The sequence below is a fragment of the Myxocyprinus asiaticus genome, chromosome 9 (assembly GCF_019703515.2).
Source record: "Myxocyprinus asiaticus isolate MX2 ecotype Aquarium Trade chromosome 9, UBuf_Myxa_2, whole genome shotgun sequence".
NCBI classification, from domain to species: domain Eukaryota; kingdom Metazoa; phylum Chordata; class Actinopteri; order Cypriniformes; family Catostomidae; genus Myxocyprinus; species Myxocyprinus asiaticus.
The window spans coordinates 23,368,201-23,390,348 of record NC_059352.1 but is presented as its reverse complement, the minus strand read 5'-3'; the positions used below and the strand labels follow the sequence as shown (position 1 = coordinate 23,390,348).

The 22,148-nt window shown below is 37.7% G+C and overlaps 2 protein-coding genes across 2 annotated transcripts in view; both read right to left on the bottom strand.

The window, feature by feature from the left end:
• Positions 1–1,791: 1,791 nt before the first annotated feature.
• Positions 1,792–5,882, bottom strand: LOC127445875 (transcription factor MafAa-like). Its single transcript, XM_051706322.1, has one exon. The coding sequence runs from the start codon at positions 5,043–5,045 to the stop codon at positions 4,083–4,085; it is 963 nt and encodes a 320-aa protein (XP_051562282.1). The 5' UTR covers positions 5,046–5,882; the 3' UTR covers positions 1,792–4,082.
• Positions 5,883–13,530: 7,648 nt separating this feature from the next.
• LOC127445870 (zinc finger CCCH domain-containing protein 3-like) overlaps positions 13,531–22,148 on the bottom strand; it is a 181,927-nt gene continuing 173,309 nt past the window's right edge. The window contains exons 10-13 of the mRNA XM_051706308.1: positions 20,438–20,605; positions 18,637–18,800; positions 17,315–17,484; positions 13,531–14,859 (exon numbers count right to left, since the gene is read on the bottom strand). Of these exons, the coding sequence (XP_051562268.1) occupies positions 14,828–14,859; positions 17,315–17,484; positions 18,637–18,800; positions 20,438–20,605 (534 nt within the window). The 3' untranslated portion in view covers positions 13,531–14,827. The remainder of the gene's footprint in view (positions 14,860–17,314; positions 17,485–18,636; positions 18,801–20,437; positions 20,606–22,148) is intronic.

Sequence of the window (22,148 nt, the reverse complement as noted above, 5' to 3'; positions counted from 1 at the left end):
TACTTTATATTCAGTAAACTGCATAAAACATATCAGAAGGCGAACCAGAAGTCACGATAAATGACAAAGGACACTGCACACATAACAGGAAAAGGGCATCAATGGTCAGAGCAACTTGCAGACAGCTAGACTGAAATTTTGGTCAGAGCACTGTGTAAAAAAAAAAAAAATCTGTGTTTATGCTGGCCAAAGTAGCTTATGAATAGCAGGTAGCATGGAGAGCAGGTAGTGCCACATTCTGCCCACTGTCACATATGGAACAAACATTTCCAAACAGCTTTGCAAAGCCAATGAATGGGCTGTGCAACTTAAATATTCGGCTATAAATTGTGAAAAAAAGAAAGATTAATAATAATAATGATAATAATGATAATAATAATAATAATAATAATAATAAGTGCATACCTGTCTACCAAATTCGCACATTTTTTCTCTTAGTTTTTGAAAAATTGACTGTGCTCTACTGGTTTGAATGTATGACTGTGTGATGTAAAAAAACAGAAACAATAAAAAGCAGATCTTTCCCTTGCACACATGCAGTAAAAATTATTTTAATTCTCATCTGAACTGTAAAACAAAATAGCTGGAAGCAGCAGAGGTTAAATGGAACACTTGGGAAATAACCATTCACTTTGGCCTTCCTGACAGAACAGCAAGTGTAGAAGCCTAAACACTTGAACAAAAAGTTGAGCAACCAACAGGCTGTTTCTGTTTTCACACAGTCCTCTTTGCTTTCAAACATGAAAGTTTTGATAATTTTCATAATATGGGAAAATGAATTAGAAATTGGAAGATGCAGACTTTATCAAACATTAATATTGCTAACTTGCTAAAATCTTATTTGAATTACAAAGCCATTTATTCAGATATAACAATACATATGAAGGAAAATTTGGTTTCACATAATTAGCAACGAGGAAAGATTACTTGTAAGAGTTTTCTGGGATCAGAACACGTAAATCGCGGACCGAACGATTAGATGAATTGAGAGTGTTTCCAGTATATAGGGTAGCTATAAATGTTCGCGTGATTTATTATAATTTCAACATTTTAAGTCAACATTTTTTTTTTTTTTAATCAAGTAAACGAAAAAGTGATCGCGAGCCACCATAAAAACTTTTAATTACTCTTATGTAACAAATAACAATTTGGTGCCATTATTGATGTCTTTTTGCCGTTTTAAATACGTGGCATTTGCGAATAATAGTAATAAATAATATTAATAATAATTCAACATTTTAAAACAATAGCCTATCATTTCCATTTAGCCCCAAATTGTTGACGCGTTCGCCCATCTTTCCCCTTGCATCCAATTGAATAGAACAGGCCTAAATTGAAACAAAACTTTTCAAGTTAATAAAAGAATAACTTATAGTATACCACGAAACTCGCTGACCAAACAAGACATTTTAGGTTTAATTGGGTTATTTTTTACGAGGAAAAAAAAGACCCTTGTATATGCCACATTGGGATTAAGCCCTCATAGTTTATTACACCCAATAATTAAATAGAACTATACAGCTAGTACTACAACTAGTATGTTTTGAAACTTGACGTAATACAATATCTGATATGTCTGAAATAGTCCATGTAAAATGTGCCTTTTGTGCTAAGGAACATGGTGTTTTATGCGCTATAAAGTGGCTTTATCCATTACATTTTTCTAGAACATGACATAAAGCCTAACGGTTATCACTGGGGGAAACTGAATAGTGATATTTAACTAGACATTTCATTTATATATACCCATCAAAATACATTTGAGTCACAGGGAAACAAACCGAAGCGTTTGAGAGAACTTTTTATTAAACATTACGAAAACAAGATTCTGAACAACATTCCATTTTGAAACATTTGGTTTGGACTTACTGACACGTAAGGACATTTATAGTTTTCGATAAATATATAGAAATTAAAGCCTATGTACAGTTTCTTTTTCTTTTCATTTTATTGATTTCATTTTTTTTACAGAAGACAGAACACTGGACAGCACATGTGGTTATGTAACCTGGAGCTGCGGTGCCTCAAATTAGACCAATAGACAGAGAGGTTGCTTAGTAACGACAGCATCATAATCGAACCAAAACAGTTAAATCAATGTTTATAGTGGTTTTCAGGTAAGAATTTCAAGCAGATAGTAATTCAAGGGAGCATACGTGGCGATGTTATTGTAGAAGTCTGGGCGATATATTTGATTTCTGTTAGGGAACTACGCATACACAGGTCGGAGACAGAGTGAAAACTGACTTAAGACAATTTACGTGCATTAAATAATGCTGAAATCCACTTTGGCAAGTTCTGTTTAACTTTTTTTTTTTTTTTTTACATCTGCCTGAACTAGTTAGGCAATATTTCAACCTTAAATGATCACAATCAAATGCGCACGATAACTTCAATATGTTTGCACACAAGTCCCTCTATTATTTTAGAATAATATCCGCATTTAATCTTGTGACATCTAGAGTAATCGATTATGGTTGGAAGCCTATTATCGTCACAATGTTGCAATGCAAAACAATAGGCAACTGCTTAAAAGCCGAATGCAGGATACAGCGTAGGCTAGAGTTTGTCATAAAAAGTTCAACCAGCCCTCCTTGCCTTATTGACGTCGGCTGTCATATATTTCAAATAAAAAGTGTTGCCATTCATCATTCCGCCCCATAAGACAAAAAGCTTTCTTAAAAGAGATGGTGGATTTTTGTTACTTTGAATTCCATGTCTTACCAGTCTTCTACATTAATTTAGAATTAAAGTACAAAATTCACATAATCAGAGCTTCTGTTAATTGCTTTCGAATTTGGTGCATAGAGTATTAGCAGCAATTTAAGTCCTTGTGTTTATGGTGCACTTTAGATCGAGTAACAATGTCCACCAAAACAACAATTCGATCAGCACTGAGGAAAATAAATTTCATTTAAATCCCAATTCTTCGAATCATAGTGCAGTAGGCTTCTTTTGAAATGGTACATATGAGAGGTCATCAACAGGATGAGAGTATCTTTGTCATTTGCATGCTATTACATACAAACATTGTATTAAGACGTTTTAAATAATCAAGCAAAAATGACTTTTAAAAAGAAAGGAAAATGAACACACCAATTGAACTTTACATATGTACAAGTGGTAATAAATAACTTTTCAACTCTGGCTCAGTTCTGTGTTTTTTCTTCGTTTGTTCTTATTCTTTTAAACAATCAAAACTAATGTAAGAACGGATTTCAGGTGATTTTGTAGGTACGCATGAGCTCTTTCACATAACTACAAGGTTCGTGTCGAAAAAGAGAAAGAAAAAAAATAGAGAAGGGAGTGCTTAAGGGCCATGCTTTTCATCATCCAAATGCTGTATGGGAAATATAGAAAGTACTTGGCGAGTTTGGAGTACCATACATGTCCCGCATGCAGGATTGGTGGGGTAATGCACACTTGAGCAATGCTTGAGGGCCCTTAAAGTTCACAAGTCCCCTCAACCTCAGTTCATAGAAGTAAATGCTGTACTGATCTCTGCTTACATGTGTTTTATTAATATCGTTTGTTCCAAAGTCCATATAAATCTGAAATTTCGTTTGCAGCATAGTCTCATCGCCATTAAGACTCGTCAATCCGTTAAGACAAGGGGGGGAAAAATATTATGGACGCGGTTTAATGACTGTTAGCGACGCGCCTGTGTGTCCCTAAACATGTCGGGCATTGCAGTTAGCCTATTAATAAAAAAGAAACAACACACGTATATAGAGAGTCCTGGTGTGTCTTTGGAGGTTATGTGTGATCCCATATTTAGATCAGATGTCTTATAAAGTAGAAGAGTCCGTGCAGTATCTGTGGAAGATAATCCTAACATTACATTATATCTTTAAGACTTGTATGGTGCAATAATATAAGTACACAAACAATGAAGTGAAGGCTTTAAATATGGCGCTGTATGAAGTAATGAATGTGTACAGAGTCTTTAAGATAAAAAGAACTCTAAATAAAATTCACACTGAAAATCATCAAATGTAAGTTAAAAAAAAAAAGAAAAGAAAGAAAGAAAGAAAGAAAAACGAATATGTTGATGTGGAAAAAGTCTCTAACAAGAACCACTCTCACATGAAGAATTCCGTGGAAGTGGTTTTGCCGTGAGTGCCGTTGGACGGGTCCCGAGTGTTTCCGCCACCGCCGCCGTTAAAGGCTCGGCTCGCCAGCTTTTCGTACTTGTCCTTGTACAGGTCCCGCTCTTTGATCAGGCGCGCCACGTCTTGCCTGAGTTGCTCCACCTGGCTCTGAAGCGTGCACTTTTCGCTCTCGAGCATGTGCCGCTGCTGCACGCGCTTGTAGCGGCACGACTGCGCGTAGCCCCGGTTCTTCAGGGTTCGCCGTTTCTGCTTGAGACGGATTACCTCTTCTTTGCTGAAGCCTCGCAGTTGCCGGTTGAGCTCGCGCACCGTCATGCTCACCAGCTGCTCGTCTGAGAAGCGGTCCTCGAGGCGCGCGTGCGCGTGGTGGCCGTGGTGATGGTGGTGGTGGTGGTGCACCGGATGGTGGTGACCGTTCGTGGCCGCCGAGAGGTCTTCTCCAACGTACTGCTGACCGCGGAATCCATCGTAGGGCTGGTGGTGATGATGGTGGTGGTGCGCGTTCCCGATGAGCGCTTCCACTGCGTCCTCGGGGGTCAGGTTGAGGGCCTCTGGACTGATGTGATGCTGGTAGTTCGGAATCCAGTAGAGGTCTTCCAGCTGTGACTTGCCCGAGGAGTTTTGGGTGGTGTTGTTGTTGTTGCCGCCACCGTTGTTGTTGTTGTTGTGGTTGTTGTTGACGCCATGAACGAGGTTCTGACCAGGCTGCGACCCGGGACTGGGAGCACAGAAACTCGGCGAGGAAGGCACGGAAGAGCAGGGTGTACTGAGCGGAGTTGAGGACAGAGAGCCCGAGGGAAGGCGGTGGCAATAGCGTTCGGCCTCCGGGGGCTCTTTCTTGACCTCAAACTTCATGAGGTCGAAGTCGTTGACATATTCTATAGCCAAAGGGCTGTTGGGCAAATCTGCGCTCATGGCGAGATCGGTGGCCATGTCAGTCCATGCGACGACACCTACCCTTACAGCCAAAGCGGTACGCGTGGGTTTCACTGGGATTATGATAAAGATGACCGAGTGCGATAAGTGGCCCGGGTTTAAAACATACGCACGAGCACAGAGGGGCTGATTAGTCCTTCAGACTGCTTCTATTTATATGCGTATGCCCATGCATGTAAATTTACATGTACACCTGCCAGTTTGCCTCTGCAACTTCTCTTGTTGACAACTTATCCCAGGTCAAATTCACGCTTTAATATCACTAGCCAGGGAGGCAGAAACTTGAGACTCGTGAATTCAAAGCCACCAACCTGACTTTTACTCGCTTCACCGTATTAAAGCAGCAGACACATGTGGTTTCAGAGAAATCGAACTTTAGAGAAAAGTGTCGAAGAGACTTGTAGTTTTACTTGGTTTTAAATATCCTTCTTCACCTCCGGGCTTTAAGTTCCGTCTCCTGACTGGAGGCAACAAAGTAGGGGCGAGAACTTTCCTCACATGCCGAGAGAAGTCTAAGGCAGTCCACTACACACTCATGCGTCAAGTTCAGCAAACGTCACACCACTCGAGTCCAGTGGAATGTTGATGCTGTTGTTTACAAAGTCCCCAGCAAACACGGACGGCAAGAATGTGTGTGACAAATCACAGTAAGTCCCTCTGGTGGGACGCCCCAGCGCAGCCCGATGGAAATACTGAAGTCTGGCTGCAAATAGCCCGCAGCACCTCCGTGACTTTTCACCGCCTCGCACTGCTTTAATATCTGTCGATTATAAAGTTATATAGACTGCTGTCAACGTTGTTCCCCAGACGGCTTGAGCTTATTATTGCACTATTGTCCACCGTTGACACGCAGTATCACTGAAGCACTGTAAAGGGCAATGTACCTCTTTATACACATGGCCCTTCTGAGCGTCCCACCCAGTGAACGTTACGGACCAATGGGAAAAGGGGCAGCAGTAGATGTGCATATTCCTATAGCAACGCCTCCCTGTGCTGTAGCAGCTGAGGCGAAAACGGAGCAACTGGCAGGGCGCTTAAACAGGTGTTCCTCTCGCCCTCTAGCGACGCCTCTTCTGCAATCGCACGTGGAAGGTGAGCAAAAAGAATAGCCAAGCTTGACTTACTAAGAAAATGATTACTTTTAATGTTAGAGAGGAGTTTGCTCTATTCCACTCAAAACAAAAACTTTATTTCCAGCTCTAAAATCGGATTGGATGAGCCACGTTATAAAATGGCTGATAAACGCACCTGTGACCCCACATCATTTTAATTCAATAGCCTATTCATGCACCAAGTCGAAATATCTAAAATATCTCTTACACTCGAGCTAATTAACAATGTTACTAGGCGGAAGAATTGTTTATTGTCATTATTGCTGTTCATAAATGTAATTACTGAACATTTGCGTCTTATTAGCTATAATACAGATGTCACAGCTGTATAAAAACGAAGGTTTAACCCCTTAACCGTGGTAAAAATAAATAAATAAATAAATAAATAAAATAAAAAACAATGCACGGTGTCGAAGGGCTTATTAAGGCGTAATAACGCGAATGCCTCATAGTATTAAACGCAGGCACGGCCTTTAAAAGGTAAAGGCTTCATTACAATGCAGTTGCAAGTTTATGGAACCTGACCTATTGCTTCACAAATGTGTCAGTGGTATGTGATTATACATACATTTAATTGTATTAAACAGACTATAATCTTTGGATGTTGCAGTAAGAAAATCAGCTCATTTTTTTAGCGTCAAATTTAAAAAGAGCGAAAGTCTTAATTTATTAAGAAATGGAAACAAACCTACATTGAGAAAAAAAAAATATGAGGCAACGGTAACGTGGACTATTCCGTGGACCTTTTTTATATATATATATATCAGTGTACTTTTTACCCTCGAGAACAGACATTCAGAGTAAAATGTATGTAACTGCGCTCAATTTAAAACAACATCATATTTCTTGTCACAACAATTATTAACAAGTTATCAAAAGTAATCACGTGCAGGCTCGTCTATAACATAGAATCAAGTGTAAGGAATCTGCAGGTTGACATCACGAGAGTAAAAAATTAATTCGTTAATGAGTTTGGACAGTTTAAACAGTTTCAATTATGCATTAAACTGCATATTTCCGCGATGTTCTGTAACCTCATGAACAATCATTCAGTGTATTGATCTGATAGGATAACACAAACGCAACTTTCCTCCTCGCCCATATGATGAACCCAATAACGCGTGATCTAGCAATAAAATCAATCTACATTTCCGCCGGATGGGGAAAATGCGCAATTTGTGCGGGTGACTTAATCAGGATCCGCCTCGCCAGTGCTAGCCACGCTCCGGATTTCATTCGCAATTAACCTCTAATTGCATCTCGACTCATCTGCGCGGATCGACACATAATTAAGCCCCACGCAGCGCGCGCCTTCATCCCCGCAGCAAATGTCTTAATCAGGGGAGCCAGCCTCACGTGGAAGGAAATACCCAAAGATGGGGGTCAGTGTATCACCCATGATAATGTTAAGGGCAGGTCCATACTGCAGTATTTCAATAGAATATAGATCATTCATTGAAAAGAAAAGACACACACATACAATGAGGAGAGATATAATGTAGTGTATGTATATTGGTCTTGTATGTTGGAAGTAGACAAGGAATTCAATACATGGGGAAAGAAAAGACAAAGTTAACTCAACACAATCCTTTTTGTCATCTTAACTCATAATTCGAAGGCAGCGAGGTAACAAATTCACTAAAGTTTAAACAACTCGTCTTAAGTTGAAACAACAGATATTTTTGTCAAGTTGACATTGTTGCCCTTGTTGTTACAACAAAACTTTTGTTGACTGGACTAGGAAATATAATTTTTTTTAAAAGGTTGACTTCACTTCAAGGGTAAGTTAATTCAACATTATTATTATTATTATTATTATTATTATTATTATTATTATTTATTTTTTGGTCAAGTTAACTCAAAATCTTAAGATAGTGGGGTAACAAATATTTAAGTTGACTCAACAAACTGTTTTTTTACAGTGTAGATGTATGATCTTAATTACTATGCTTATGAAAGGTTCATGAGATGATTAACAGTCAGATGCAGAGTTCAGAAATCCCTTGCACTATAATTGACATCAGATGCTTAATAATGGTGAATGTACATGTACTATTTGCATGGTTTGAGGATCAATTTCTAAATAAAAAGCATAATTTACTTGATCCACGCTATTGAGTTTTTGCGCTCTGCTAACCTCATGCAACATGCAATGTCTTTCTTTACAGGTACCAATGAGTGAAATACAGAAGTGCTCAAGACTCAAATCTGCCAACGGAGGGAGAAAAGAAAAAAAAACCCTAAGAGGACAGTACAAATCATATAAAGGTATATGAAGTTGAAGGTGCGCTAAGTCATTATGTTTTTTTTTTTTTTTTTTTATCAAATAAGCACGAGTGGACCCTAAAGTCCAAGCTAAGCAGTCCGCTTTGAAAATGCCACATTTAAGAAGATTTGCCATTGTCCATTCAGTGAGCGGAGGTAGGTGTGTATGGATGTGGCCGAGGGCTTGAGACATAAATTTTGAAGTCAGGGCTTTCATTGTGCCTTTGCATATTGGGAGTTAGCTGCTGGTGCAGTTCTACTGATTTAAGCAAAATGGGCATCAGCATGTGCAAAGGGAAAAAAAAGAGGATGATAAAGTAAAAAAAAAAAAAAAGAGAGAGAGAGAGAAGGGTGGCACCCTGTGAAAATGACTGAGACTGATTTGTCCAGTTAACCCCTCTTTAGCCAAAGTAGTTGAGAGGTGTGAGATGGAGTATAGGGGGTTATCAGTGGCAGGTTTGGAAAGCTGGTTTTTGTGGGCCTCAAAATCTCACAAATGCCCGTTCAAAGATTCAGCAGTAATTGTGTGACTACATTCAAACTAACAAGTCTACAAACTTCTCTGAAGTTTTCAGCAAAAAAAGTGAGTTATGGAAACAGCGAGGTGACATAAAAGATCACGTTAAGTGTTAAAGAGAAAAAAGACAGACTGCATCAAAATGCGTAGAAATGGACAGGACGAGATTTTTTAAAATGCACTGAAACTTCTGGCAGAAGGGAAAAAAGTATAAAAAGTAAACAACAGAAACAGAAATAAACATGAGAAAGATGGAGACAAAACAGGAGAAATTGGGCAATGGACAGCAGAACATAAAAGGAATGGAGCAGTTATACTAATGACTAACTACTTGCAGTGAAAGTATGATCTTTATTGATGGGATGGACTCTGCTGAGCTATAACAAGTTTGTCTTTTTTATGCCTAGGCGATCTATTGAGGTGGAGAAAAATTACATTTGACCTTTCATTCGTTCCTTTTTCTCATTCAAGTGAGATTGTTTTTTTCTCCTTTCTCCCTCACTCTACTTCTCTGCTCTCTTTCGCATGCGCTTTTACTAAAAATTGAAATATTGATCTTAATTAGAGTTTGCAGAGCTCAGCAGCTCACGTTGAGCTTTGAGACAAGTGGCAGCAGACATCTGTCTAAGGCACTTACATCCTTGCCGACAGAGCGAGGGAATGAGGGAAGAGGAGGGTGAGAAAAGAAAGAGTGATTGCTCCATGAATTTCTCTTTTTCCATGCAGATAACAAAAAATGTTGAGTGACCATAGTTAAAGAACATCATGAATATGAATACAAGTCTCACCCCACTTCCTTTCTCAGATGCCCTCTTCTTCTTTCTCCACAAAAACTGCACAAATCTGACACTTCAGTTACAGGTTATGATACGTCTCAGAATATTTAAACACATTTTGTTGTCTTTGTCCTGTTACAGATGGGTTTGGGACAACTATTCTAAGATTCAGAGAAAATGTAGTGAGACATTATAACATTTTAGAATCAACATTTGGCTGGGAAATCAAAAAAAAAAAGTTTTTGTGTAACCGTAGTTACTGCGTTTTGGCTTTGTAGGGTAGTATAGTAATATGTATTTCCATCAGGGTCAGAAATTAGCAGAGGCTCGTGGGCAATAGTGCCACCAAAATGGATAAAAATGCCCCCAAAATTCAAAATGTGGGAGCAAAAAATGCACCTGTAATGAATTCTTGTTTTGTTTGTCTCATCTGATATATTCGATGCTGATTTAACTTTATAGGTAACAACCTAATGGCTCTGATTGAAAATGTACTTTAACTGATTAAAGGTATATTACATGAAAGGATGACACTCAGTATAAACTCACTGAGCACTTAATAGGAACACCTATACACCTACATATTCATTCAGGAGTGGTGGTGGCTCAGTGGGCTAAAGCACATAACTGGTAATCAGAAGGTTGCTGGTTCAATCCCCACAGCCACCACCAAGTTGCTCCAGGGGAATTGTCCCTGTAATAAGTTCACTGTAAGTCGCTTTGGATAAAAGCGTCTGCCAAATGCATAAATGTAAATGGGGGCAGCGCTGGCTCAGCGGTTAAGGCTCTGGGTTACTGATCAGAAGGTTGGGGGGTTCAAGCCCCAGCACTGCCAAGATGCCACTGTTGGGCCCTTGAGCAAGGCCCTTGACCCTATCTGCTCCAGGGGTGCTGTATCATGGCTGACCCTGCACTCTGACCCCAGCTTAGCTGGGATATGTGAAAAAAAGAATTTCACTGTATATGTGCAAAATGTATAATGTGTGATAAAAAAAAAAAAATGTAATGCTATTATCTAATCAGCCAATCTTGTGGCAGCATTGCAATGCATAAAATCATACAGACACAGGTCAGGAGCTTCAGGTAATGCCCACATCAACCATAGGAATGGGGGAAAAATGTGATCTCAGTGATTTTGAATATGGCATGATTATTGGTGCCAGACGGGCTGGTTTGAATATTTCCGTAACTGCTGTTCTCCTGGGATTTTCAAACACAAAACAAAAACATCTAGTGAGCGGCAGTTCTGCAGACGGTAATGCCTTGTTGATAAGAGAGGTCAACGGAGAATGGCCAGAGCGGTTCCAACTGACAGAAAGGCTACGGTAACTCGGATAACCACTCTGTACAATTTTGTTGAGCAGAATAGCATTTCAGAATGCACAACACGTCGAACCTTGAGGCGGATGGGCTACAACAGCAGAAGACCACGTCGGGCACTTCATTAGGACCATAGTGTTCCTAATAAGTGCTCAATGAGTGTATTTTTAGATGGTTAGAAAAAAATATGCCCTCAAAGGTAAAACAAATAAATAAATAAATGCCCATGAAAATCAATTAAATGGGCAATACTGCCCCTTATTAAAACAGTTCATTTCTGATTTCCATAGTTCATAAGGTTATTATATCTTTGCCCAAAATTTTACTTACCAAAATAAAAGTAAAAATGCTTAATATATATATATATATATATATATATATATATATATATATATATATATATATTTCAGAGTAAAAAAAAGTGAGACCAACACGAGCTGAAATGCAGAAAAGACAAATCAGTTAAAAGGGGTTAGGTGATGTATGACAACTTTTGTTTTTTTTAATTTTACAACACCCATATCAACACGCATTCTTGTGAAGTATTCCTCCCTGCATGAACGATTAAACGGGAGAAAGACAGGCAGCGAAAAGTCAGATGAGGGAATGTTTCCTTCCCTCCATCCCTCTATGTCATCTCACTCGCAAGCGCAAATGTGGCTCGCATCATTGGGATGGCCTTTATCTCGTTAACACGGGAGCAGGCTTGTCAGTGCCAGCGAGTTGTGTCGTGTTCCGCAGCAAGACCCACGCCACGGTGTATTAATGCCCCCTGTCGTTGCTGGCGGCGACAGTTAACCAGGTTTCCTGTAGCGACCGGTAGTCGTTTGTCACAGTGTACAGAGCATAAGGCCTTGGTTTAACGACGCATTAATAGTCTCAATATCAGCAGTCTCCACACAGCAAGGGGCGTTCAAGGGATTACAGCTCCCATCATCCTCTCTGAACCACTGTTTAACACTCAAATCACTAATTACATTACCCAACGGAGAAGAGGGAAAGGAGAACAGTGACAAGCAGGCTCATCTACTGTATGAATGGATCCTAAATCAAGTATGTGCTTTCGAAAAAGACAGGGAATGGAGAAAGGAAAATGACATTGTCAGAAATAAGTTGTGATGGATTTGGTCAGACAGCAGTTACAGAGAGGAAAAAGTAGGAGGAGAAGAGAGAGTGAGTGTGAGAGAGGCATTAGAATTTTTCCTTAAGACTCAATTACAGTGACAAACACCATGTGATGTAGTTTACATCCACTTGCTTCATAACACATGCAGGAATTTAGATACTTTTCATGTTAAATGGAAATGCTATTTATAAAACAACATGGGAATGAAGTGGCTTGTGATGTTATTTTTTTTTAAATACTTTTCAGGGCATAAACTGTCATGTGTATATTTCAAGCAGTATTTCCCCAATGGATTTGATTTTTCTCTGTAATTTTCTTCCTTTATGAGGGCATATTTATAACCATTTAAAACAAACTGTTTGTTTATGCCAAACAGGTCACTTTAAATACAAGATTTAATAACTTATTTCCCAAAGAATTAAATCAACATCAACTATTTTATGGCATAATATGTATAAATAGAACTATAATAGAATATTAACCTTGTGCGACCCAGTGTACACATGCGTGGACATTGTATTTTGGCATCACTATACGCAACGCGTAATTTAAATGAATTTAAACTGACTGATCTCAGTTCCGAAGACTCTGGGCTGTCAGTAAAGGGTTAAACTTTCAATTTATGGAGTCATGTGACAAAACATGGTGGAGTTTGTCTTTTGGAGAAACGCCAACAAAACTACATCTGGTAAGAAACCTAATTACATTTTTACATTGAAACCTGTTTGAGTCAAAAGATTACAGTCTCTAGGTTCAAATTTTTTCCTTAGAAATCCTATAGTCACTGCGCATTATCACATTGAGAATCAATCAAAGTTGCTTCCAGAGGCTTTCTATGGAGTTAGGGTGAAAATAAGGTGCATTTTAAACTGTCCTGAGACCAGTACAGATAGACAGAACACTGGAGGTTAAGTCACTAAATAGGAAGTAAGGGAGCATCCTATAGCTTTCTATAGCTTGGTATTATTTAGAATTTCCACATATGTTGCCATCAATTTTTAGGAATACTATTTGTTCTAGATTTGTTTCATTTTTTGGCATTTTTATTAGGTACTACTAGTTACAAATCAAAAATGGAGATTGAAAATGAACACTCCTGGGCCTCAGGAGGTTAAGAGTTATATCAAGATTCAAGATTCATTCATTACAAGGGAATTATTTTTTAAATTTGGGTGGCATTTTTGCCTGAGCCCCCTTAATTTCTGACCCTGGTTCACATACACAATCCTGCATATGCATTTATTAACAGGAGTAGTCACAAATGCACACTAACACACCAGCAAAAAAGAAAACCACAATCAAGAAAAATCTCAAAGTGATTTTATTACAAATGATCAATTCTTTGAAAATACAACAATTGCTTGAGCTTACATTCTATGCAATAAAATCATTTCTTTACATTATTAATCACTAAAGAAACGCAGTTTTAAAAATCCCTGAGAATTACTTTACACTTTGAAAATAAGTCATGAACTCATAAATGCAAATGTATTTTTTTTGTGATGAACGAGTATTTCATCAAACAGGGATCCGTTCCAGTTTTGTAGCATTAAAGAAATATTCTGAGAAATTTGCAACTCGGAGTTCTTGAAAATATACATGTGACACAGCCTAATAATCTAAATGTTTTACTCTCTGTGTACATCTAATATAAACATGCCTTTGTAATTTCTTTAAAGGTCCAGAAGGTCTAAAAAAGGACATAAACATGTTTCATGGTTTATTACCAGGGTTGGGGAGTAACGAAATACGTAAATACATGTAACGGTAATATGTATTTAAAATACAAAACATAAGTAACTGTATTCCACTACAGTTACAATTTAAATCATTGGTAATTAGAATACAGTTACATTCAAAAAGTATTTTGATTACTGAAGAGATTACTTTGCATTTTATTGTCATTTGTTTCATTTAATATTTAGTCCTTTCAGATGGAAACATCTATACATATAAATGATGTGATCCAAAGTGCATTTGAACAGCGGTGAAACACTTTCTTATGATGTGTTACATTCATACGAGCAGACAGAGAAGTAAGTTTGAAGTAAGTTTGAAGCAGAAGAAATAGAAATAAACCTTGTGTAAATTGTCAGCTTTACGCTAAGCTAAAATGCTATTTCCAACAATTTTACATGCACATGTTACCAGCCACAATCATATTTTGTCATCAAGAAGATTCACATTGGATCATAATTTCTTTTTTCTAGTAAGACCTTTGATATTAGGGCAAAAATCATATTCTTAATAATAATTTTTGTATTGTTTTCCTGTAAAAATATCTAAAAATCCTTAAAACAAGATCAATTTGATTAATCTTGCTTTAGAAACAACACTGCATAAGATATTTAGGTTTTTCAGAGAATGTATTTTTAACGTGTATTTTGTCTTACTGTACTGGCAGAGTTTTTATAGTCAAAACAAGTGAAAAAATCTACTAGTGCTGAAGAAGTAATCCAAAGTATTTAGAATATGTTACTGACCTTGAGTAATCAAACGGAATACATTACAAATTACATTTTACAGCATGTATTCTGTAATCTGTAGTGGAATACATTTCAAAAGTAACCCTCCCAACCCTGTTTATTACCGATTAAAAAAACCCACCATAGTTGACAGTTCTCTTCCTTCAGCAAGTGCTCTGTTTGTGTCATGAATAAGCGTTAGAAGCGTGGCTTGATGTGTAGTGTCTTTCCTGTTACAAAGAGAAGAGAGGAGAGGGGAGAAATTCCACAAAGAAACTGTGCAGTGCAGTGCAAAAAAAAAAAAAAAAAAAAAAAGACGTGCTATTTTGTTCCTTTTAATGAATAAGAGCCTTTTCATGTTTTTGATAAAGTTCATTGTTGCTGTTTGTTGGTTACACAACAGTAATGAACACTGATTTGGGGGAAAAAAAGGAGAAAGGCAAGTGAAAAATAAATAGCACTGGCAATGACAGGAGTGGCTATCACTCTGTTTTAAATGAAAGAGGAATGACACAGGAGTGTGTGATTGTGTCAGAGTGAGGGATAGCACAGAGACCGAGGATGGGAGAGAAGATGCAGGCAGTGATGCATAGAGTCTGTGCAAATTTATGCAAAGCTGAGAGAAGTTTGTCTGGACAGCCACAATCTTTAAAGTTAGAGTGAGTTAGGCTCTCATTAGTAACAATTAACTGCTCTTTTTGTTTGTGTTTACCAGAAGGAGATAACGGAGTAACCTCAGACTATGATTGGTGAGCAGGTGAGTTTGTAGAACTTGTTCAGTCTGTATGCAGCAGATGATTTCAGTCAACAGGATGGGAAAGGGCCATGTGAAAGGCCATGGTGGTCTGGTGGGCACCTGTGCTATTCTGAGAGACATGCCTGCCATCAATGATCCCAAAGGGGAACTGATCTGGAACTTGGCGTGGCAGAGAAATAGGAAGTTGGCAGAAAGATGTGTGTGTGTTTGTGTAACAAGCACCAACTTTATATAAACATGCAGATATAACAGAAATAATCCTGCCATGTCTTATTAAAGCTATGGAAACAGAAGGAAAGCGATTATAAAGCATTGAGGGATGTGCTCATGAGATAAAACAGAGAGCAAGCAACAAAAAATGAGAGAGACATGAGGTAAACATGTATAAATGTTTACATAGAGAGATGATAATACTTTGTGTGTATCTGTGTGTAGCAGGTTGTAGTCTGCCCATGTGACGGTGTGATACAGAGACTGTTAGGGTGTGAGTGCGGAGGTTAATCACAGCAGTTTCTGTATTGCAGTAGCTAATTCATAAAAGAAAGTATGAAAGCTAGAGAAAAGAGAAGACAAGCTGAGAAATGTTCATTTACATTATAAAAAGTTATACCCAGTTTCTCAGAACTGGTGGGAGAAGTTGATCATTATTTACTGTGTGAATGTGTGTGAGTTTGTGTTGAGGCAGTAGATCAATTTTGGCTTTTTGAGTGTTAGGGATAAAGACACTGTTCCATATGGTGTGACTTGTATGTGTGTGTGTGTGTGTGTGTGTGTGTGAGAGAGAGAGAGAAAAGAGAGAGAGCGAGCGAGGATATAGGGGCCCCACTCCACTAATCCTCTCAGTCAGACTGACATACCAGCTTCAGCTGTGCCTGTCCTTAACAACAAACCTAAATATTAGTACCCCCTCAGTAAGTATTATATACCTCATGCACTCCGCTCTTAAATAATATCAACTCCCCTGATATTATTACCCCTCTCACTACGTATTAAATAACCCAACTACTTTGTCCATAAATATTTATTACCTCCCTACTCCTTATATATAGCAACCCCAAAAAGTATTTGGACAGTTAAGCTTACACTTAAAAATGTTTCTTTTTTTCTTTTTTTTTTTTTTACTAACATTTTTTAATGCACTATCACTTCATTGGACAGTAAATAAACCAATTGGCATCTGCAAAAAAATTATGCTAGACATTTTCTGAGAAGTACTTACCATTTTTGCAATTACTTTTAACCAACTGGTCCAAGGATACTTAGTGGATCTATGAATTCAGTTCCCCTCAAGTTTAAACAAGTGCCCTAGCAGTTACCACTAATATTTGATAACCAGAACGTGTTTAAGAACTTTTGTCTTAATTTTAAAAAGTATATCTATTTGGCACCACTATGCTATACTATTTATTTTTTTATTTTCTCCCTAATTTGGAATGCCCAATTCCCAGTGCGCTCCAAGTCCTCGTGGTGGCGTAGTGACTCGCCTCAATCCGGGTGGCGGAGGACAAATTGCCTCCGCGTCTGAGATCGTCAATCCGCACATCTTATCACGTGGCTTGTTGAGCGCATTACCGCGGAGACATAGTGTGTGTGGAGGCTTCACGCCATCCACCGCGGCATCCACGCACAACTCACCACATGCCCCACCGAGAGAGAGAACCACATTATAGTGACCACGAGGAGGTTACCCCATGTGACTCTACCCTCCCTAGCAACCGGGCCAATTTGGTTAAAATTTAGTTTAGTCACTCAGCACGCCCTGGGAATCGAACTCGTGAACTCCAGGGGTGGTAGTCAGCGTCTTTACTCACTGAGCTACCCAGGCCCCATACCACTATGCTATTCTTAACCTTTATTTTACTGTAGTTATTACACACAGGATCAGTTTAATCTAACTACCCTCTGACTTTATTAAACTTTTCTCTCACCTTTGGCCTGTGGGCCTGTTGTGGAAGGGAACTCGGGGGCTTCAGAGATCTCTGCTATGTCAGGAGAGCTGGACAAAGAGATGTAGGATAGCAGCTTCTCAGGACCCGAGCTGGATGAGCCCTCATATGCTTGTTTGGACTCTGCAGGCAGACTATTCCCTTCCTCTGATCTAAGATGACAAAGTTAGACCTTAAGTGAAATAGTAAATTTTAGAATGAGGAAATACATTTGATGTATTTATCTAGCTTAATGAGAATGGAAATATAGTAGTCAGCATGCTTAGGGGAGATTTACTTGGATATTTAATAACTCCAGAGAAAGTTTACAAGATTCAAGAGTACAAGCTCAGGCACGTTTACAAGGCCAGTTAAAAACATTCTAACACTTTAAATAAGGTGATGATAAGGTGATAATAAGATGATGATAAAAATGAGTGTTTAGAGGTGGAATTAGCTGTAAATATTCAGATGATAAAATTCTAGGTTTGAATTTTCAGATTTAGAAGAAATTCAGACCTCCACAAACCAATTTCTCAAATTCATGTATCAGAAATTCAGATCTTAAACAAACTAGGACAAAGGTCAAACTGTAGGTTATCAGAATATTTAAACTTAGCATTTTGGCCAATCACAGAGCAATCAGAATTCTCTGGCAAATGTTTTTTTTTTTAATTTTTTTTTTTTTATTATTATTATTTTTTTTTTTTTTCACTACCTGACAATGGTGGACAAAAGTTTTAAAAAAATATGAATATTTTAAAACCAAATTATTTCAATGCTTATTTAAAATAAATAAATAATAATAATAAAATATTATTCCAAACTACTTATGACAACATTTCTTTTTTCAAGAAAATTTAATTAGATTTTAATTAGACCTTTTTTTTTTTTTTTTTTTACTGTCTCCAGACCACTTAGACATGTTTGACATCCAGAAAAAATATAAAAATGACTTAGAACACAGAAATTGAAAACATGTTTAACATACAAGAGGGGTATTCAAGTATTCATTGTTTTATGTGAATTGCATTTTAAATGTATTATTGAATAATTTTGTAGATCTGGACAAAAACGAGTGCCACTTCATTGACACATTCATTTTGTATATAAAATGTTACATGATGCATTATAAACTAAAAATAGTATATATATATATTTTTTTTTTTAAATATCATGAACCAAGATAATATATATAATAAATGTTGTAAAAGATTTTTGTTCTTTGTAAGTTCATGATACCTAATGCTTTAACTAATGTTAATGTATAAAACCTTATTGCATCGTTTTCTAATTCAAAATGTACCAAGAGATGAAAATAGCACCTTTTTAAAATGTCTCTGGTGCGGGCCCTCTTGGCTGGTCCAGAGCTTGTGTTAGAGCCAGTGCGTTTCACACTCTGTCTGTGGTGCAGCTTACAATTGGATCCACGTGGACAGACGCCTGTAGTGGAGAATTCTGGACATACCAGAGTGTGTTTCTTCTTACACTGTGGAGAGAGCAGAAAATCTGAATGCTTGCTTTCTTTCTTTAGCAGACTTACTATGGATTTTTACAATGTTTTTTTTAGGTTGGTTATGAAAACGTGGGACAATGGGGGGTGACAAGCATGCTCAGGTTTCATGAGTTAGCAAAAGAAAGTGTTTGTGTGTGATCACACTTCGGTAGGTGCGTGTAAGTATCTGATAAGTGAGAGAAGGTGAGCGTGTTTGTGTGTAAGTGAGAGTAGGTGAGAGTGTCTGTGTGCCCATGTAATTTGGACGTAAATTGGTAGCTTCATTCTTTGGGAGACCCGATCCCTCCCACCTGTCAGAGAAGCTAATTATACCCCACTATGGGGTGAGAAGCGCAAGACGCGTGTATAAGTGAGAGAGAGAGATTGGGAGAGTGTGGGGCACGTTGCTCCAGAAATAGAGAGAGTGTGTCTGTTATGTATGTGTGAGAGGGGAGGGTGGCTGATGGATTGTGTGTCTGGGAACAGTGTGGACTCCATGTCACCACGCAGGGCAGACCGCCCAGAGACACTTTCTCCAACGGGGTTTAGGACAGATCTACAAAAGCATCCCAAACTCCCGGCCTTACAGAGTTCCGTTACACCCTTGTACCCATATCTCCACAACTGCAGTTTTTACAGTTAATCACCAGAGGCTCTCATTATAAGGTACATTGGTATTTAGAACTGAGATGCATCCAGAAATCAGCGTAAATCATATTCAGATCCCCCTTTATTCTGTAATTCCTCCTGTCTTCTATACATAGTTGCCTTATTATTCTGCCATTTACATTAGGCCCCTAGCAGATCCAAAGCAGTGGCAGTTGGTGTTTTTTTAAGAGTGAGGATGTCAGTTATCAATGGCAAAAGGTGTAATGTAAAAAATGTACAAATGTAAAACAAATCGTAATGTAAACTGTATTAGAAAAATGCAAAATAGAAGCATTTTCACTAATTGTCTCAGACTTTTGGACCCCAGTGTACTTTATTATTTAGGCATCTGCAATGTTGCTCCCAAAAGCAGTTTTTCAAACTCCTTAATAATATAGTACAGATCTGAGCTTGGTGAATTATTTTGTTAACAACTGTCAATAGGCAAAAGACAAGATTATCTAGCTAAACTTAAAGTGTTATGTCTAACTTCCACTGTGTTAGCATGTCCAAGTACTGTATGGCAGTGCTTTTAATATTCAAAAGCTGTCAATCACGTACATCAACATTGAAATTATTGGCTCTATGTCATCAAGTCTCACCCATTTGAGGCTCTCCCTCAAAAGTTAAATGTCAGATACTGTATGACGCTTAAAAAAAAAAACAAGGGGCTACAATGGTTTGACATGTCCAGATAATGCCACTGTACTCGTTTATGTAAGTAAATGTTAAGAAAGCAGGCTCTTTTTTAAATTAACTGTTTTGAATAATCACATTTAGAACATGTAGAGTGTGGTTATGGGATCTTCATTTCAAGCACAAGAGGACAACTTTTGCTATATTATCTGTTATACATAAAATACTTAAATATAATTTGTCTATATTTTTATATACACAGAATCTTGTGTAACTGGATTATCGCATCCAATAAATTTGGGTCTCTAATGCCCCTAAATCATCCTATAGACAACATCATCACTCACCACACTCATGGCTAATTGGTCCAATTTGCTGAATCCCTCGCCACTTGAATTCAGTCGATTCCAATTCCACCCCATTTCAGAAGAGCATTTGGGACCTTTCTTTTTTAAACACCCATTTGTTCCTTGTTTGACTGATAACATCCATTGTCTAGCTTTAATCATCCAAAGCTTGGGTAAAGGCAGACAGGACAAACATGTAAATTGTGAGAAATTGAAAACACTGTAAAGTGAAATAAGTTGACTTTTTTAATGTCATAATTAATATCAAACATGACTATATTATTTCAAATATAACTCAGTAATTTAACTGTATGAACATTTGTGTTCTTGACATTCTAAAGCCTAAGTGGGTCTTGCAAAAAAAAAAAAAAAAAATGTATATAAAAAAAATACACAAAATTTTATATATTAAATTGAGCTAATGGTCACAGAATCTGCACTACACATGTACTACTAAATACCTTAAAACAAATAGAATGGACTAAGAAGAAACTCATCAGAAACTGCACCATTCTCAAACTAGTCTGATAGTTTTTTTTTAATGTTTTGATTCGGCATCAATGTTCAAGATCAAGTTCTATTTGTAAAATAAAAAAAAAAAAAAAAAAAAAAAAGAATAATAATTTTGATAATTGAATGTGTAATTAATTTGCCATTGCTGCTATATTTAGCTGCAGGGATGGCCAGTGGGTTTGTAGAGCCCTGGAGAGAGCTATCTGTTAGCATTCTTATTCATCTCAATGGAAGTTGCTCAGTTGGTGCTTGAACCCCTGAAGTATGCAAATGTTAAACAGACTATTACAATGATCACACACAACATTAAAACCACCTGCCTAATATTGTGTACATCCCCCTCGTGCCGCCAAAACAGCACCAACCCACATCTCAGAATAGCATTCTGAGATGGTATTCTTCTCACCACAATTGTACAGAGCGGTTATCTGAGTTACCGTAGACTTTCTGTCAGCTCAAACCAGTCTGGCCATTCTCTGTTGACCTCTCTCATCAACAAGGCATTTCCGTCCACAGCACTGCCGCTCACTGATGTTTTTTGCACCATTCTGAGTAAACTCTAGAGACTGTTGTGCATGAAAATCCCAGGAGATCAGCAGTTACAGAAATACTCAAACCAGCCCGTCTGGCACCAACAATCATGCTACAGTCCAAATCACTGAGATTACATTTTTTCCTCATACTGATGGTTGATATGAATATTAATTGAAGCTCCTGACCCGTACACGCATTATTTTATGCATTGCAATGCAGCCACACAATTGGCTGATTAGATAATCGCATGAATAAGTAGGTGTACAGGTCTTTCTTATAAAGTGTCTATAGCATTATATTTGCCGAGTAGTTTTTGTTCCTTTGCAAACACACATTTGTTCAGTGCTAGTTTTCATTATACTTTTTGTTTATTTATTAACGATAATAATTATAAAGAATTATGTCCTAACACTCTTTTCAACATTTTATTGTATGATGATCTAGCAAATGTACACTGAAAAAAAAAAAAAAATGTTGGGGTTGTTAATTACTATTCATACACATTGGTTAAAATATACCCAAGGAAATAAGATCTTCAGTTTACCTAGTAATTTTAGGAAGATTAACTTAATAATTAACAGTTAAATATTTCTTGAATTAGAAGCAGTAAATTTCATTTGATATAATTACAGAACATGTCCTCTAATAATTTAATTAAAAACTC

Excerpts from the sequence above, each read along its gene's own strand:
- LOC127445875 (XM_051706322.1), bottom strand. The coding sequence starts at position 5,045 with ATGGCCACCGATCTCGCCATGAGCGCAGATTTGCCCAACAGCCCTTTG.